A 19,132-nucleotide genomic window follows, 5' to 3' on the forward strand; every position below is an offset into this window, starting at 1 on the left:
AAAGAAGGAGGAAGGGAAAGAGAAAGAGAAAAAAAGGAGTGAATGCCTCATACAAGGAAAGACCAAAGGTGGCTTAATATATTCACACTCAGTTTGCTGAATACACACCATACACACACTCAAGACATTATACAGCTATGATATTCAGTAGTGTAAGGAAATTTACAGGCATAGTCTTGGTTTCTGGTTTTACTAGCTCCTGGCAATGTCCAAAAAGGAAATCAAAACTGGATGATGTATTCACTAAAAAATTGTTTGCTAAAAACTAGGTCTGCACCAAGTATGATTCTGGTAACAGACAATAGCTATAACCAGTGTGGCTCACTTTTCATGGACCACACAGGTAAGTACAACAAGGCCCTGTTGGCCAACATGCTGTGTTTGCCCTGTAGTGAATGTTTAATAATTTTGAATTATTAGCTAACTCAAAATTGAGATTTCTAGTTTATCTTAAAAACAAAACTAGAGCCTGGGTGGTGGTGATGATGCACACTTTTAATCCCAGTACTCAGGAGGTAGAGATAGTTATATCTCTGAGTTCAAAGACAGCCTGGTCTACAGAGCAAGTCCCAGGACAGCCAGAGAAACATAGAGAAAGCCTGTCTCAAAAACAAACAAACAAACAAACAAACAAACAAACAAAAAACCTGTAAGATCCTAAATCCCTGTTCCTCACTCCCTGCAACATGACCACAGTTAGTAGAATTTATGCTGTAAGTATGCTGTGTGTATACAAGTTTCTTTAGCCCCCACTTCCTGTTACCCAACAAAAATTTCTGTGTTACGTTGCCACTATGACACTTGAATTTTTATAGCCCAGTCTCATCATCGATCCATATAGCATCAAATGTGGAAAAGTACATCTTCCCATGCAGAAACTGCAGCTTATCCTTAATGTTTATGGGAGAATGTCCTGCCTGGAGTTAGTAACTGATCAAACTACCTCCTACTACCAAGTATTAAAGTCCCCTTGAAGAGAACAGACCCTACTGTAGGTCCTTACATCCTTAGCTGACCTGCTTCCAGAGGGTGGATATCTCATCCTATCAGATGCATTTGATTGAAGGCTGGGTACCCTGTCTCCTGAAGTCCACTTTTGTTTCCAGGGAACGTGGTCATAGAAAGTAGGGCCAAGAGCAAAGGAGACTATTTTGGATCAATGGTCCCCAGTGCTTGAAGCAGGCATCCTTCTAGTCTTCTTTGATGGTTGTTCCATTTTTGTCATGACATAGAAAACATGCCTGGTCCATCTGAGGACATCCAGTCACAGTATGAGCTCTGTGTCAGCTCAGGAGGACAACTGCCAGGAATAAGTGCTAGGGGGCCACAGCAGGGCTCTCATTTAGCCACCTGGGGCCTTTCTAGAATAAAACCTCCTCCCATTCCCCTGGGGAAGGTCACAGAAAGTAAAGCACAGTGCCTGTTACTTGAAGCTGTTCAAAAGCCCTCCGATGGATGAATTGGTTAATGAAAAGCCCATGCTACCTGTGAAGCTCTTGGGTAAAGATACATGATTGTGTCCCTTCTTAGCCGAATTCTCTCATCCTGGACCACCATAGTTCCCCTACCAAGGAAGGAAAGGCCTGGAGGTGGACTGGTCTCAGGCTCAGAAGGCACTGTGTGCTTCTGACCTATGACATTCGGGTGGTGTGACTTCAAGAGATCAGAGCACTGCTCTGCAGAACCCTGGTTAGGCTCTGCCTACAGACACATCATGTTCAGAAAGGACAGTGATAACCATGTGCTCAGAAAGAAGTGGCCAAACAGTGAAGGATACAAAACCTGCTAGGGAGCAGGAAGACCTTAGACTCAGTGTCACATATTGGTCCTTGTCTGCCTGAGAGTGCAGCTAACCCCTCAGAAATTTCAGTAGAGCACAAGCCGGACAAAGAGCACAAACAGGCAGGCTCCCCGTTGCTGTGGGTTGCTGGGGGCAGGATACCGCTTCTGTACAGGTGACCAGCCCCACCCCCTCCTGGCCAACGCCCACTCCACACTGGCAGAATCTTCCAGAGCTGTTGCCTTGCCTCTGCTTGATTTTGTGCAAAGCAAAGGTCTTTCTCCACAGGCTGCCATCACTTGCCCTCGCCGGCAGAGCCAATGAGATGACTGCTTTGAGTAGTCTAATGACACAGTTGATCTATTTTAAGCACCTGAAGCGTACTCCACCAAGTGCCAATCTTCCTGCTGCGAGCCACTCTCAGCATGCAGGAGCAGGGGCTGCCTGAGGTCTGTTCCTGCATTTTAAGATCCGGGAAACCGCCTAGGAATCCTGGCCCTGCTGCCTAAAGGTAGACTAAGGCATCCACTGAATTATGTTATTTTCACAGTCAGCATGGAGGCATTGCCTCTGATGTTAGGATTATGTGGCACAGGCACCTCAGGTGACCATAAATCCCCCTCTCAAAAGGCACACACAGAGCTGGGGCTGTCACACACATAAGAAGAGGAGTCCTGGGAGGCGGCATTTATGGAACAATGAGAAGCCCATCCTCCATCAGAGATGCCTCCTCCTCCCCCTCCTCCCAATGAAGAGGCATTCTTTTCTAACTATAGCCTGAGTGTTTTCTGCATATTACTTTATTGAATCTTTACGCCACTTCCCTGAGTTCTGTATCTAAGAAGGGTCCCACGTTATGACGAGTTCTCACCATTCTTCACCGACAGACCTAACACAATCCATAACAATTACGTTCATTAGCTCATTGACTTCCTTTCTATCTCTTGTCCCCTTTGAAAACTCCCTGCCTGCTTTGTTCTGCTTAACCCTGTGCTCCTGACTCAACCTTAGATGAGCACTGCTTGTGCCAGCATATGTAGAACACAGGTTCATGGCTTCCCCTGTACTAACTCCCTGAGCCCTCACAAAAATCCTGTGTGGTAGACACCGTATATTATACTTAATTCACAGAAAAAGAAACTGGCTCAGACAAGAAACAGCTGGTTCCAAATCTCAAAGTTGAAACAGGCGACAGAGACTTGAGTAAATATATGAAAAGATAAATTTAGCACTCTTATTTTGCATAAAAAGAAACTGAATTCCACAAATAAATCACCTGGACAAGGTTTCCACAAGCTGGGAAGCAGCTGTGTAGGCATCACTTCATGTCCATCTGGCTGAGGCCACCTTTTCTGCCTTCCTCTCCCTCCTTTGCACCATCTTTCCCTGTGTTCTGCAATGGAAGCCCCAGGGAACACATGGATTGGATGGTAGCCTTACAGTTGGATATCTCAGTACTATTTGCTCATTCACTCAGACAATAAACAAACCCCCAGTTTATATGGCAATGATGTTCCAGGCAGCTGAGATACCCAGGACAGAGATCCCAACCAAAGATCATTTCCATCTGGCGCCTCCAAGACTCAGGCTCGGGGGAACGCGCTATGAGGGAAGCCTTCAGGTATGGAGAGATAAGAGGTATGATGGAGGCAAGCCAAAATCCTTTGAAAGTCCTGGGAATGCACCATTCGATCTAGACCCCCAAAGAGATGAACAAATCTGTGTAAGGTCAAGGAGAAGGGTCAGCATGACTTATTTAGCTATTCTAATTGGCATGCATCTGGCATCCCCTTTTTGTACAATTCCTGAGTCTTGAGCCTTTGGCTGGAAACAGTACTGTAGAACAACATAAAGGGCATGAGCATTTAGGGAAGGGTCAGGGACACCAGCTGTGTGTGTGCGCGCACGGTAGGAAACATGAGTTGATACTGGGGTGAAATAAGGCTGGAGGGCTGGTGAGGATCAGGTCTTTGAGAGTTTCAGGTGCCAGCTAAGGAGTATGTGTTACAGTCTACAGTCAGTGAGGAGACAGGAGAGGTTTTGAGCTGAGTAGTGACCTGACAAAGGCTGTGCATTATTTAGGAAGAACTCACAGCGACACCTAATTGGTAACACTGCAGAGACCAGGGGATGGCAGCATGCAATGTTACAAGCGACTTATGAGAGAGAGGGTGTGGGACTGGGAGAGGTCATGGCACTCTTGCTCACCATAAACCACTACCCTGCATCACGACTGTTGTGCCCACCAGTGGATCTGATATATGATTCTGCTTTCTGACACTGTGCAAACAGAAAAGCTTTAAAAACTAGGTCACTGGCCCAATCGAGAAACCTAGATACTAGTAAGTGTTTGAGCTCCATGGTCAGACAGGTGGCTTGGGTTCAGATTCCAGCAGTACTCTGCTTGCTGGCCACATCACCTGCAGTGACTCACTTTATCTCTCCTTGCCCACACTTCAGTTTTCCCTCTAGATAGGAATAAGAGGGGAGTGAAAGAGTGGGTTGAAATGCTTAGCATAGTGTCGAGCACATGAAAAACACTCAAAAAGTTGGATGCTGAGAAAGCGATGAAATACAGGTGAATGTGTTGGGAGAAGTCCCTTTAAATATGTGAAACAACCATCACATTGTATTACTGTGACACTGTCATGTCTTCATTCTCTTGGGAAGCAGGATCAGAGCATGTATTGATTAGTACAGCATTTAATTGTTAGCTAGTAACTAAGGACTTTATTACATGTTAGACCCCATTCTGGGGGCTCACACCTTTAAAGACCCCATTCTGAACACTCCCCATAAAGTTTGTTGTTGTTGTTGTTTCTAATTGCAGCCATGAGCCAGAGCTCACATTGATTCTTTTTCTTTTCTTCTTCAAGACAGGGTTTCTCTATGTAGACTTGGCTGGCCTTGAACTCAGACATCTGCCTGCCTCTGCCTCCCGAGTGCTGGGATTAAAGGCGTGTGCCACCACTACCTACTGTCACATTGATTTTTAAGGTGCATTTTTCACTTCATTAAGGTTACTGAGTAGAGATGATATAGAGACACCAGTGGCCATTTTATCTAACAAAAGTGGGAAAAAATAAAATCATACCTGTGACCATATAGAAAAATCTATGAATCCACCCATACTTGAAGCCAAAGCTACCTCCAGCCCCAGACTTCCCTGTTGTAAGAACCAACAAATTCTATTTTTGCTTCAACTACTTTCAGCTGGGTTTCTATAGTCTACACCCGAGCAGATTCCAAACAAGGAAAGAGGAGTTATAAGGCCTGTGTTCCACTCTTATAATTATTCCCATTTACCACAGTCCTAGCCATCCCTAGGATGAACATTCTTCTAGACAGTTATGTCTCATTCCCTTCTAGAGTGACTATATGCCTTCTGCTAAAGTCTATTTCATTTGAATATTTTGAGTCAAACATTTTTCTGACTACAACTCATTTTCTGTAGGTCAGTGTCGTTTGCTAGTGCATTCCTGAGTGCCCATCTTAAATCCAAAGCTCCTTGAGAACAGGAGCCATGTGTCAGTCAGTTGTATGTACATGTGCTCCCATCTGCAGCCCTAGACCATGGAAAGGTCAGGGAATAACTTCCAGAGCTTGAGATAATGCCTGTGCATGCTAAACTTCAGATGCATAACATTTACCAATGCATGTGTTGGGGGAAATTCAACTTGACAGAAAGCTACCAGCAGATACAACATAGAAAAGTATTAATATAGAGAGGACTAGAAATGGTTTTGAAATTAAAAGGGAGTCCTTTGGTAACTTGAATGTGGCCTCAGAGATGCATGTGGTTGGAGACTTGAAACTTGTATGCAGGACATCTACAATACAAAGTTTTAAAAAAAAAAAAACTGGGTATGTATGGTGGCACACACCTTTAATCTTAGCATTTGGAGGCAGAGGCAGGTGGATCTCTGTGAGTTGGAGGCCAGCCTGGTTTACATAGTGAGCTCTATGACAGCCAGGGTTACATAAGACCTTGTATCCTAGTCACTGTTCTATTGCTGCAAAGAGACACCATGACCAAGACAACTATTATAAAAGGAAGCTTGTAGCTGGGGGCTTGCTTACAGTTTCAGAGGTTTAGTCCATTATCATCATGGCAGGGAGCATGGCAGCACGCAGGCAAATGTTGGAGCAGTAGATGAGAGCTACATCCTGATCCATAGGCAGAAAGAGAAAGATCTGGGATTCATATGGGCTTTTGAAACCTCAAAGTCTACCCTCAATGACACACTTCCTCCAAAAAGGCCACGCTTCCTAATCCTTCTAATCCTGTCAAAAAGTTTCACTCCCTGCTGACTAAGCATTCAAATATATGAGCCTATAGGGGGCCATTCTTATTCAAACCACCATACCCTATCTTAAAATAGATGTTAAAAATAAAGTTAAAGGACGTGAAAGACCCAATGAATAAATAAAAAGAAAGTAAAAAGATAAAATGAAATTAAAGGAGTCCTTACAGCTGACGAATTGATCCATCCCTTCTATTACATGACCTCTGTTAATCAATATGTAGAAATTGATTCAAAATATATCACAACCCTAAAGAAGATAAAAGCTGAAATCGTAAGACTTCTAAAAAATATATAGGTTAAGTGTCATGACTCTGAAATAGGCAATGACTTCCTTGACCATTAAAATCGAAAAAAAAAAAAAAAAAAAAAAAAACAGGTAATACCCCAACCAACATATCCCAAAAGAATAAAGATAAGTGGCCAACAGACCCTAAAGAGGGACTTGACATCATTAGTTTTCTGGCGAAATACAGTTCAAAATATCTGTGTACACCCACCCAGGTGGCTGGCATTTCTCATACGTTATTGGTGGAAATACAGACGGCGCAATAACTTTAGAAAACTGCATGACAGTGTCATAAAACACGCCTACCTGTGATCCAGCAACTCCGTTCTTACCTGTGGACTCATGAAAGATGAAAACATAGATCTGCAGGAAGATTTATGCAAGAATGTTCCTGGCGTCTCCATTCATAATAGCCCAGAGCTAAAAGCAACCCAAATGTTTGTCTGCACACAGCTAGATAAGCAGATTGGGATCCATTTATACAATGGATTATCACTTGCTAAGAGAAAGTCACAACCTGGTGATACAAGCCACGACATGAATTTGTGGTAGAAGCTGGTGAATAGGGAAGTCAGATTAAAAGTACAAACTGTCTGATTCCGTTTATACGAAGTTCAAGAGCAGACAAAATGAATTTGTGGTAGGCAGAAATCAGAACAGGGGACAGGCAAAATTAATCAACATAGGCAGAAATCATAACAGGAACAGGCAGGATTAATCAACACAGGCAGAAATCAAAACAGAGATGTCACAATCAGTAAAATGCTTGCCATGAAAGCCCGAAGACTTGAGTGTAGATATTGGCACTCGTGTTTTTTAAAAGGAAGAAAGAAAAGCCAGGTAAAACTGCATACATTTGTAATCCCAGCACTGGGGAGGCAGGGGCGGGAGGATCCCTGGGGCTCAATGAACAGCCAGTCTAATCAAATCGGTGGGCTTCTGGCTCAGTGAGAGACCCTGTCAGCAGCAGAAGAAGACACCAGCATCAACTTTTGGCCTCTACGCTCATGTGTATGGACATGCATATGTTTACTGGAATGCATGTGCATTCGGATCCATGAACACATGCACACATAACAACACACACATAAGTCATAACAGTTTGGTTTTGATCAGGAAAAGAATGACTGATTACAAAAGGCCACACTACGAATTATCAGGAGAGATGGAAATGTCCCTTATCTTGGTTATGACCTTGTTTGTTTATTTACCAAAACTCCTGGTAAGATCTGTGTGTTTAGAAATAATAAACTGTACACAGTTGCAGTGTGGCACATTGTTGTCCCCTTAGAATCCAATCTGAAAAACAGAACTGACTTCTGATCTCAGCTGTCCTGCCGAGTCTGTAGCCTCCGAGGCTGGTATGTTCATCAGGCCCATCCTGTCGGCCTGTTTCTCCTAAAGGACTAATTCAACCAGAACACCTGTAGAAGTGTTATTGGTTGATGGGCAAACCTTTAAGCATTGTATATTTCAAGAGCCACTTCTTCAATATATTTGGACTGCTCTCCATGGCCCTGATACCCTAACCACACTGGACCCTGGACGTGACTCTCCAGCCTCGGGTCCCTTGCCTGTGCCGGTCCTCCAGCAAGCTTGTTCCAGCCCCTGGACTACAACTGACTCCCTCTCATCTTTGTAGTCTAGCTGGAGTACTTTCCCTCCCCCATTCCCCATTTCCTTCCCTCTACTCGCCCCATTTTGTAAGTATCTGCTTAATTACTTACCATAGATCTTTCCCGTGTAATTATCAACTCCCAATGCCCAGGAAACACAACTGTTTCCCCAGTCCCCAGCACATAGATGTTACCCAGTAAATATTGATAAATAATGACTTTTGCCAGTGTGCGTGAGCTTTAGTGCATGGACTGTGTGATCTAATTGCGCTCAGAACTTCCTGCTTGGGGCCAGGCTCTCACGGGGTTTGGTGGGTGCCAGAAAAGTGACACCAGAATAAATGTTACTTGAGAAAAGCCTTTTTTGTGTCTGTCAAGGGACTCCAAGAAATCTTTAGGACACCATGACCTCTGGGAGACTGAGACACTCTCCACGTATGACTGTGCTGTATGGCTCCTCTGTTGGCTTATGGCCTGGGAGTCCTACATGTGTCCACAGGTGAAGACTCTAAAGCACAAAAGGACTGATAATGTATGACTTGAGAATTGTCCCCATCTCCAGTCCTTCCTCATCCCACAACTGGCAATGGGCCAGGAGTAAGTGGCAGGAGTCCATGTCCATATTCATGTTTTTATCCAGGACCTTTAAGTCCCCTGGACAATCATGGCGCTCACCACCCTAATCTCGTCACTCTCTGTATCTATTCATCAGACCACCACCTTTTTTCTTGGGTTGCTGGATCTGATGCCACCGCCCTCCCTGAGGCCATTTTCCCCTTGACCTTCATACTCAGAGCATCTGGCTATCGCCCACAACTAACCTGCCCAGGATGCCCTCAGATGCCTTCATTACTGCAACTAGAATGAGTGTCCCGATTTAGATTACCTCAGCATCTGTGACATCATCACTCCAGGAGAAATACTCCTCAGCTGGTAGCAAAGTCCACAGCTGGGGATAAACATAAATGATGCTTTGGAGAACCTCCAACGGCTTTTTGAGCTAGAGGAGCAGCTCACCCTCTTCTCACCCACTTGCCCCTTAGCCACAAGTCCACTTGTCTTTGTGTCTGTCTCCCTTGGAATGCATGTTCTTTCCATACTTATTGTCAATAGCCCTTTTTTTTGTGAGTGTGATTTGGGGCTTCTGTTACCGCTCTGAGATTCTGTCCTGTGGCAATGAGGTTGGACCTCTGGCCTACATGTTAATTATTGTACCAGAATTCCTGGAGTTGACTGGGGACAGGATAGCTCTTTGGCTAGAAGGGAGGCATTGTGGTAGGGTTTTGTTTTGGCTATTAATCTAGCTTAGAGAAGCTGAGCAAATGAACATATTTGTGTATTTTAATAATATTTCCCCTTTCTTGTCTGAACAACCCACTTAGCTGGGGTTTGAGAAGCAAGTGGCAAGGAGTTTCTTGGGCTTTCTTGACCTTAATATTGCCAACAATCAGCTTTGCTACCAATAGTGCCAGGAAAATTCTCCAGCATTTTACAGGGCAGGATGACAGGAAAGGGTCTAACTAAATGTATGTTTTATGTAGCAACGTAGCTGGCTAAATGTACGAGGGCTGGGCTGGCATCATGCACATGACTTCAGTATCCTACACCTCAGACTGCTCAACCAGACAATCACATGAAACAAAACATAAAGCTTTGTGTTGACCTCTGTCTGCTAGATACTATGTGGGCACCTTCTTTCCTTGGCTGCTTGAGAGAAACAGAAGCTAGCAAAGATCTGAATTATTCTTTTTATTAGTTCTGGTTATTGATAGTGTTTCTCTTACCCATTAAAGTCTAGAACAATTCTTCCCACAAGCTGAGCACAAAGCAAACCCGATTTTATTTGGGTTACAGGTGAATAAACCAAGGGGGAAAGTGTCAGTTCACTGTGGGTCTAATGTAATTACATACGGCTGTCCTCATTTCAAGTATTTTATAGTATGGTTGGGTCGTGCCACTGCTCACACATCCCAGTGTCTCTCCAGAAAGCACTGTGTCTTAAGTAAATGATAATAAAAAGGTCTCAGGGTGGCTTCCATAGGGTAGAGGCTTAGCTGATTCCCTTTGTGTCTGGAAGGGCAGTGAGCAAGCCAGACCAAAAAGAAAGAGCCCTTTCATCGTGTCTGTCTGAGCAGGTGACTTGTCTTGGCTGACAGGCTCAGAATGTCACCCTTCAGCTCCTTTTACAGCTCCCAGGTGAATGATGCTGTCACCAGGAAGAACGTGCTGTGACCCTCTCGGGAGGACTCACATTTAAGTTTTACCCTTCTTCTTGCTTGTGTTCTTGGCTCTTAGCAGCTGTTCCTGAGATGATTGTCCACTGATGGCTCACTTGTCACAGGCAGTTAAGTGGCCTATGTATGACTTTCTCCTTGCTGAAAGCTGTCAGCCTCTCTATGTTCTCCTAAATGGGGGGCCAGGTAACCCAGAGAAGCACCTCCAATGTGCCTCTTTGGGAGTGAGGATCGGCCAGTGTGCAGAGGAAGCCAGATGCAATGGAAAGAAAGAAGAAAGTCCAGGGTGGGCACTAAATGAAAGCAGGTCTGAGATGACGCTGAGAAAGCCAACAAGAGCCAGGAGTTGGGTCAATATGGCTTTTAGGCTATGGCAAGCTGTCTAGCTGTGTCTCAGGAGAGAGTGAAGCCACTGGGTGGTAGTTAGTGCCCCTGGATAGGTGTGGGGGGTGAATATCATTGGATTTGGATTTTGAAAACATCTGCTGTACAGAGAATGAGTTGGGAAAGGCCAGTTAGGACTTGGGATCCCCCAGGCCGGGGGTGGGGCTGAGAGTAAACGGGGTAAGAGCCTCCTAATCCAGGGCCATTGAATGGCTTGGTTCCCTGATAGCTATTTTTTAAGATGTTACTTACTTTTATTTTGTGTGTATGAGTGTTTTGCCTGTGTGTGTGTGTGTGTGTGTGTGAGCGCATGTGCCTGTTGCTCAGAAAAGTCAGGAAAGGGCATCAGATTCCCTAAAACTGTAGTTACAGATGGTTGTGATAGACCTTGTGTTGTGGTACTAGGAACTGAACCCAGGCCCTCTGCAACAGCCATCTCTCCAGTCCACCTTAGTAGCTTTTGTACCATCCATGTCCCTATTTAATGATTTGGACTCTATTAAGTAGTGTATTAAAGCTGCCATATTGCACTACTGTATACCAGGCAGCACAGGCAACTGAAGGCTATTTTCTCACAAATGTGGAAGTCCAAGGGCAGGTTCAGATAGGGGTGGTTGCTATTAAGGCCTTCTGTGTGGCTTGCAGTTGACTACTCTCACACATGCATTCACAGCCCTTTGTGAAGCCTGTGTCCATCTCCTCTTATAAAGGCATTGGTCATGTTGGATTAGAGCCTACCTCATGACTTCATTTTAACTAAAGCTTTTCCTCCTTAAAACTCTGAGATGCTAGCCAGGCATTGGTGGCACATGCCTTTAATCCCAGCACTCAGGAGGCAGAGGCAGGTGTATCTCTATGAGTTCGAGACCAGCCTGTCTACAAGAGCTAGTTCCAGGACAGCCTCCAAAGCCACAGAGAAACCCTGTATCGAAAAACCAAAAAAACAAAACAAAACAAAACAAACAAAAAAAAAAAAACACAAAACTCTGAGATGCTAATGGTTAGGGATTCAGTCTATGAATGGGGTGGGAGGGTCATGATTCAGCCCATCGGTAGTCCCTCCTAATAGAGATAAGCTTTGGTGTTTCTGTTCTCCCCAACTCGACCCCCGCAACCGCACTATGCACAGTGAAGGTTGTATAACACTCTGATGGATTTCATTTGGGTTTTGGTCTTCCACCCAAATGGTGGTGTGATTGTTATTATAACCACAGGGATTTCCTGTGCTGGTTACTTCTTGGAAACAAATCTGTTGCATTTTACTTTCTTTGTGGCCTCAAGAAACACCTGCTATAGGAAACAGCTGTCAAATTCATCCCATGGGGGAAAACAACCTTTACCTCTTCATCTCCTCTGTGGGTGTTTCCAGATGTTTGCTGTATGTCCACAAGAACACTTCAGGTCTACAGGCGTTCCCTCCTCAAATGACTTACAGTCAGGTGGTGGGATGAAACAAGCGCACAAGTCATGGTACTGTGTGTGAGCTGTGCTGGAGGTCAGAGGTTTTCAAAGTGTGATCTTCAGGGTCTTGGCATCAGCATCATGTAGAGATTGACTAGAGAAAGGCAGGTTATCAGCCCTCATCCTAGAGCAGTTGAACCAGAAACCACAGGGTGGAGCCTAGCAATCTGAGCTTTGACAAGACATCAAGGAATTGAGATGCCTGCTCAAGTCTGATGGCATAGCTTAGCCCTAAGAAACTCGTGCCATGAGATTTCAAAGAAAAATAGCTCATATGTGGAGTGGGGGATGAAAAGAAAACTAGAGACTATTTCTAGAAATGTGGTGCATATGAGAAAGGCCTCGAAGAGTGGGTAGGATTTTTATATTTATATGTAGAAGATCATATTTACTACAGTTGCCATCTGCATGTTTATGTATTTCTTTTTACAAAAGTAATTAGCAGCCTGGACTCTAACTGGGAAGATCTGCTAGCTGTCCCTTCCTTGCATTTTAACTGGCTCACTATGAATTGAGGCTTCCACCAACATATGCTCAGCTATAGAACTGGCAGTTGCAGTTGGGGGGCACTTTGCTGGAGGCTTGCCAAGTTCCAAACACAGCTTAAACGTGAGGTAGGGGTTCTAGCCCTAAGTCTGAGACAAAGTAGTTCAAAGCGTCTTTAAATCTCACAGTGGGAAGGAATTGCCAATGTTATCTCATCATTTAACCCAGCTGGCCTTGAAGGATGTGTAGCACCAGGACACAGTATAGACACACACCTATTTTGCCAGACCACTGAATGACTCTGTAGAACAGTTAATAGACCAGTTCTGATCTACCTCTTGTTTCCGCAGGTACTGTTTGCTTGGAAGACAGTCATGCCTGCCCACTGATATGTTGGGCCATGGCTGTTTTGTCCTATAACAGTGCAAGTTCTTGATTTTCTCTCTAAGTGACCAAAAATCCAGTTCAGAATACTTCAAGTGTCCATTGGTTTGTATATCTTTAAAGTCCAGGAAAGGGCTGTATCAAACACTGTGACCTGAGATCCTCTTGTAGGACAACCTCTGGGTCACTCTGCTTCCCACTGTGAGTGTTCTTCCTAGCCACTTACACAGCCTGACTACCTAGGCTTCACCACCCATGTCCTTTCTGCTCTACCCACTCCCAACTGCAGAGTGCAGGTGTCTCTTCAGTGGCCATGTGAACACTAGACTTGGAATCAAAAGTCCTGAGTGTGTTACTAAATAGCAAAAATATGAGATGACAGGATACTGTGAAAATCAAAACAAAATTCTGAATGAATATAAGGGGTTGCTTTTATCCTCTTAGAATCAAAGCGTATTTAGGCTGGCAAGAGGACTAACGTTCATCCCCTCCTCATAGTCTGAGTGAAAGACAAGATCCATAAATGTGTTTTAGTTGGCTCATAGTATATTCTTTTTTTTATTTTTGTTTGTTTGGTATTTGAGCCAGAATATAAAAAACTGGGAGTTTTACTTTAAAATCCTAGTTTCTAATTTCACTGAACCTGTGTCCCCACAAGGCAGGAATCAGTTGAAACCAAGTAGGGGCATGCCTTTGGGACAACAACCTGCTACTCCTTTTATCTTGTCCCAACCACATCACTCATGTGTCCCCTTTAGCACTGAGTTCACGCTTCTTGACTTGATGTAAGCATGCATCTGATACCCAACGATCTGACTTCTCACCCCGCAAACTTTATACCAGCCTCAACCACAGTAGGAAGCATACCACCCTGAGAGGCCACTCATGTCTTCACAGGGCATCTCTGACTTGGGGGGGGGGAACAACAGTTTTCTCTGCATGACCAACCTACTTAGCACGGCAAAACGGCTACATGGCTTACCACAATTCTTTTGAATATTGAAGTGTTGGGAAGAAAGTGCTCAAGATGGAGGTTTTTTTACTCCCACCTGATGGGAGTGTGCTTATTCTCACCTTCCTTCATGAATCCCCAACTTGACTTAAGATGGAATACATTGTAAACATTTTTGACATCTAGTTTAGTGTTGGCTGAAATCTCAACTTTCCTATTCTATTTTATTTTTCTTTCATTTTATTTTGGGTTTGTTTTTTGTTTGGGGGGATTTTGTTAGTTTTCTATTTGTTTTGATTTGTGTTTGTCTGTCTGCTTGTTTGTTTTGAGACAGGGTTTCCCTATGGAGCACTGGCTATGAAGACCAGGCTGGCCTGGAACTTCCAGAGATCTGCCTGTCTCTGCCAAGTGCTGGGACTAAAGGCATGCACCACTATATACAGATAACTTTCACATTCTAAAGAACAAGAATTAACACACTTGGTCTACAATGAGCCCTATGATAAATACCTTGGGCTCTGCAGGTCACACGGTCACTGCTGCTATTGTAATGTGAAAGCCACCATAAATGATGCATCAGTGAATAGACATGGTCATTGTGATACTTAATCTTGAGGGCAACTGTATTGGATTTAGAGAAGCCTAGATTAATAACACACACCACTGGGTGTGTCTGTGAGAGGATTTCCATAGAGGGTTAAGAGTGAAAGACCAGCCCTAATGTGAGCGGCACCATTCAATAAATGGAATGAGGAAGCCCAGAAAGATGTTGCTACCTGGTTACCATGAGGCAATCAGCCTCCTCCACCACAGTCTTCTGCCACCATAATATTCTCTCTCACTACAAGCACAAATAGCAATGGATTGAGTGAACGATGGACCCAAACCTCTGAAATCATAAGCCCTTCCTTCCTTAAGGTGTGTTAGGCAGTGTAATGAATGGTCTGAATAATGTAACTGTGTCCCATGGGACTGTTCACAAAGACAGGCTGGTGTTGACTTTGTGCTATGGAATCATTCAATAGACCCACAACATATGGTTTTGGGGCAGTGTTCCAGTGCAATCCAACTTTTATGGATTAGCTTAAATGGAGCGTTTCCCAATAGCTTGAATGATTCCTTTGTGGGATTCTATCCCTCTAGCATCAAGACTCATATAGTAATACCCTTTCAAAGATGTTGCAGGGTCCCTGAGAGTCCCCAAGACCCTCTGAGAAGTCCAGAAAATCAGCATGATTTGTAAACCGACCTTAAGTTATTTTCCTCCCCATTCCCTCACGAGTATACGGTAGAGATTTTCAGGGGCAATGTGTGGTGTGGTCACCATTCTGACCACTAATGGAATCTGTGCTTCTGCACTTCTGGTCTTTTTTTTTTTTTTTAATATCTCGGGTATGGTTGCTCATATGGTAAGTATTTATATAAACAACTGATATGGACAAGGTTCTTTGGCATTCATGAGAAAACTTAATTATACAGAGGAGCCCAGGAATCTAAACTTTCCAGGACTGCTAACATGGTAGGATTCTGACTACACTGTCCCTAGGCTGTGAAACTCTACTCAGTGTATGGTGTGGCCTTCCAGGTGCCCTCAACAAGAATATCACTTTCTCCTAGGCAGGAGCTATGCTGATCATTGAGTTTCATGTTTGCACATGGATGTGCACTAAATAGGCTTGTTATATTTTTTAAAATATTTATTGTATGTTACTCTGTGCTAGATGTTATGCTTGGCATTGAGACTTGAGAGCCGAGCTCAAGAGTATGCTCTGCCTTTGGCATTGGAGAAGAGTCTCTCAGGAGACAAGGAGATCAAACAAATAATTACCTGATACTTACTGAGAATACCTTAGAGAGAGAGAGAGCTTCTAGGACTATGAGAGCCAATGACACAGTGTACACTGCTACGGGGAGTTAGTGGAAAGCATTTGCCCTGAGAATTGTGGGGTGGAGGAGTTCTATACAAAACTGGATTTCTTAACTTTGACACTTACAAACGTCTTAGACCACATAGTTCCATGTTGAGAGGAGAAGGAAGAATTGCCCTGTGTGTTATAGGATGGTTACTATTGCTAGGTGTCAATAACATACCTGCACACACCTCAGTTTTGATAACCAAACATATCTGTGGGCATTGCCAAATAACCCTGGCTGGGAGTTGTCCCTAGTTGAGAACTGCTGATCTAGGAGAGGGTTAATGTAGGAAGGCCACTATGGTGAGTGAAGCTCACAGCTGGCAGCAATGGAGAGGAGGCTGACCTGGAGAGATACAGAGGTCATCTATGTGCTTGCAGCTTGATAGAGGATAGACAATGGGGTAGACTAGGAAGTGGCAAGGGATGACTTTCATTTGCAAAAATGACAACATAAGCTGACTATGAGGCCTCGAGGTCCAGGGCTTATAATACATGACAGTGAGGGAAGACACCATTGCCCTTCTTGCTACCAGCATAACTAAAGTCATATTTGCCAGGTAAGGGATGGCTATAACAACATACCAAAATATTCTTCTCAAAAGAAATGACAACCTTATGGGTCTAAGGATAAGTAATTAGGAGTCAACTTAATACTATGTCAGTTTAGCAAAGTTGGACCTATAACCTGCCTAGACCCAGGTTCTCAGTCCAGCCCTCAAACCTCATCAGAGAAGCTTCCTTTAGCATATGGAGATTAACACATAGATCTGTAATTGGTCAAGAATAAGACAAAGAGTAAGAGATTGTGGAGTTTGCAACCCTAAATAGGACATCTATATCATACCTCTCACCTTCCAGGGCTCAAGGATGATTGCAGAAGAGGGGAAAGAAAGAGTCTCAGAGCCAGAGGCAGTGGGCGAATGTAAGGAAACACTGTTCTTACCAGACACAATGGGGAAGTTGCAAATATGAACTCACAGCCATTGTGACAGTAGACATAAGTCATGCAAAAGCTCAAACAGAAGGCAGGCCTGAAGTTTCACCTCTAGCTGAGGAGTTATGGGTAATTGATAGCTGACAGGAAAGGGAGAGTTAGTTTTCTTTAAGGATTAGGTCAACCACACTTCAGTAGAAGGCCACATATCCAAGAGTGTATGGGTAGCACAAACTGGACTCAATGTTTTTGTTTTTTTTAAGAAGCATATAAAGTTGGGTAGGCATGAAACGAAGAGATAGATCTTGGAGGAGTTGGAGGGGGAGTAAATATGCTCAAAATACAATATATGAAATTCTCAATGAATTAATAAAAATAATTTAAAACAGAAAAAAAGAAATGATAACTTTTGAGAAGAAAAACCATCTGCCATGGCTGAGAGAATGGAGCGTGTGTTTAATCTAGCAGTAGTGGGACAGTATTTCAATGCCAGTTGATTTTTTTCAAACATTCATGAAAGTTGGCAAACATACTGCAGAAATATACTTTGTAATACCCAGGAGGAAGCTGGCACATTATCTGATAACACTATTTGTGTTCTCGCCTCAGTACCGAGGAATGCTTAGCTTTTCTTTCCAGTTACTAACTCAAGGGTTCTCATCAAAGGGATGCCCAGAGGAGTTTGTCTAGAATATGACATCTGGGTTGGGGCCCCATCACCTGTGTTTTAACAATCCCCAGCCCACCTTAGGGATTTTACAGCAGATGGTCAGCTGACCACTTTGAGAAATGTCTTGCAGTGAAAAGTGCCTTTGAGGAAACTCTTGTGATTCCTATCCATCATTTATACATTTATCTCTCCCAGATCTCTTGTTTCTATCCAGAGCTGTTCTGACAAGCTGTTTAGATGCTCCCAGACCATAGTCGCCTGGGTTCTGTATAGTACTTGCAGCAACAGATGCTGGGTCCTAGCTAGACTGGCCTTAACAATCTTGACATGTTTATTTTATGTCACAGAAAGCAAAAAGAGGGCCAAGGTGAGCTCAATGGAGGGACCATCAATACCATCAAGCCCCTAGATGGTTTCTGCTTCAAGTGGCTTGGAATTCAACATGAGTGCACAGCTCCACTGTTGTATATGGATAACAATATCCACAGAAGAAAACCTTCCCAGGACCCAGTTCCATCTAACCTCCAAAAGGTTTTTCTGGTGCCTCATTGGCCAGTAGTGCATCACATGTCTTTTTCCTAAATCAACCCATTGACAAAGGAAAGAAATTACTAGGATCCATTTTCACCAGTCAGGATTCCCTCCCCAAGATGAAAAACATCTCCACCTTCTCTGAAAGCCATGTCTGCTCTGAGGAGAGTCCACTAAGAAAGACGCTCAGAAAGCAAGGGGGAGAAATGGCTGCTGTGAAGGCATCTGCTGGGTCTCCTACCTCTCTTACAGTACCTTCTCTATCCTTCCCCCACACTAGAGCCAGAGCTGAAGGCAAGCAGGAATCTGGTCTACTTGGACTATCCCCATGTCCTCAGTTAAGCTATGGGCCATGTTATATCTCGTACTCCAACATGAAGTGGTCCTAAAGTACCTACTCAATTTAAATTGGTGACAACTTACAGTTTAGATGGAAAACTAAGTATTAGGACATAGCTTAGCTAGCTCCAAGGAACAAAACCCCAACTCAAACACACATCTTCCTATAGCAGAAGAGGGGGGATGTACCATTTATTGGTCTTTTAATCAGAAAGTTCAGACACACAATAGCTCCAGGTTTATAGAGATCCACAGACTCATAAGGCATTCCTAAACTCAGATGGCAAAGAAACCCTCACAACTGAACTAGCTACTGCAAAGCAGATGCCTTCCCCAAGAGCTCCTAGAATAAAAAACAAGTCTGGAGGATTAGGTCATGTGCCTGCCATTAGCCTAGAAATGGGCTAGCACCATCTGATGGGCTAAGTCCAGACTACTAGGCCACTGTGTCCTGGGACAGTGTCTATGCTATCCATATTCCATGGCATGTCTTCTTACAAGAAAGAGATTCCATTGCCAGAAGAAGCTGAGAACAGATGCTGAGCAGGCAAAACAACAGATGTCCACTATGCTTACGGGTGAAAAAAAAGCTGTTTGCAGGGCATTATACCCAGACTAAGCCACCATCAAGAGCCTCTTGTTCATACACACGGAGATCAAACATTTCTTCCTGCCCCTCCATATTGTAAAAATTAAATTTGAAGCTTGACATGGCCATTTGTTGCCCAGATTAAAATGGGAATTTTTGTCTGTTGGTGTAGTAAAATCTTTCTATTGTTTTCCTCGTAAGTGATATGTCTGTCTTCCCTCTATTGCCTTTTGATCTTCCTCTTCTTCTTCTTGGCTGTTTAT

At 43.8% G+C, this 19,132-nt stretch overlaps 1 protein-coding gene across 1 annotated transcript in view; it reads left to right on the forward strand.

Moving 5' to 3' along the window:
• Nucleotides 1-282: 282 nt before the first annotated feature.
• Nucleotides 283-19,132, forward strand: part of Ablim3 (actin binding LIM protein family member 3) — a 104,910-nt gene continuing 86,060 nt past the window's right edge. The window contains exon 1 of the mRNA XM_035438720.1: nt 283-343. Within this exon, the coding sequence (XP_035294611.1) occupies nt 283-343 (61 nt within the window). The remainder of the gene's footprint in view (nt 344-19,132) is intronic.

This window comes from Cricetulus griseus, chromosome 2, assembly GCF_003668045.3.
Source record: "Cricetulus griseus strain 17A/GY chromosome 2, alternate assembly CriGri-PICRH-1.0, whole genome shotgun sequence".
Lineage (NCBI taxonomy): Eukaryota > Metazoa > Chordata > Mammalia > Rodentia > Cricetidae > Cricetulus > Cricetulus griseus.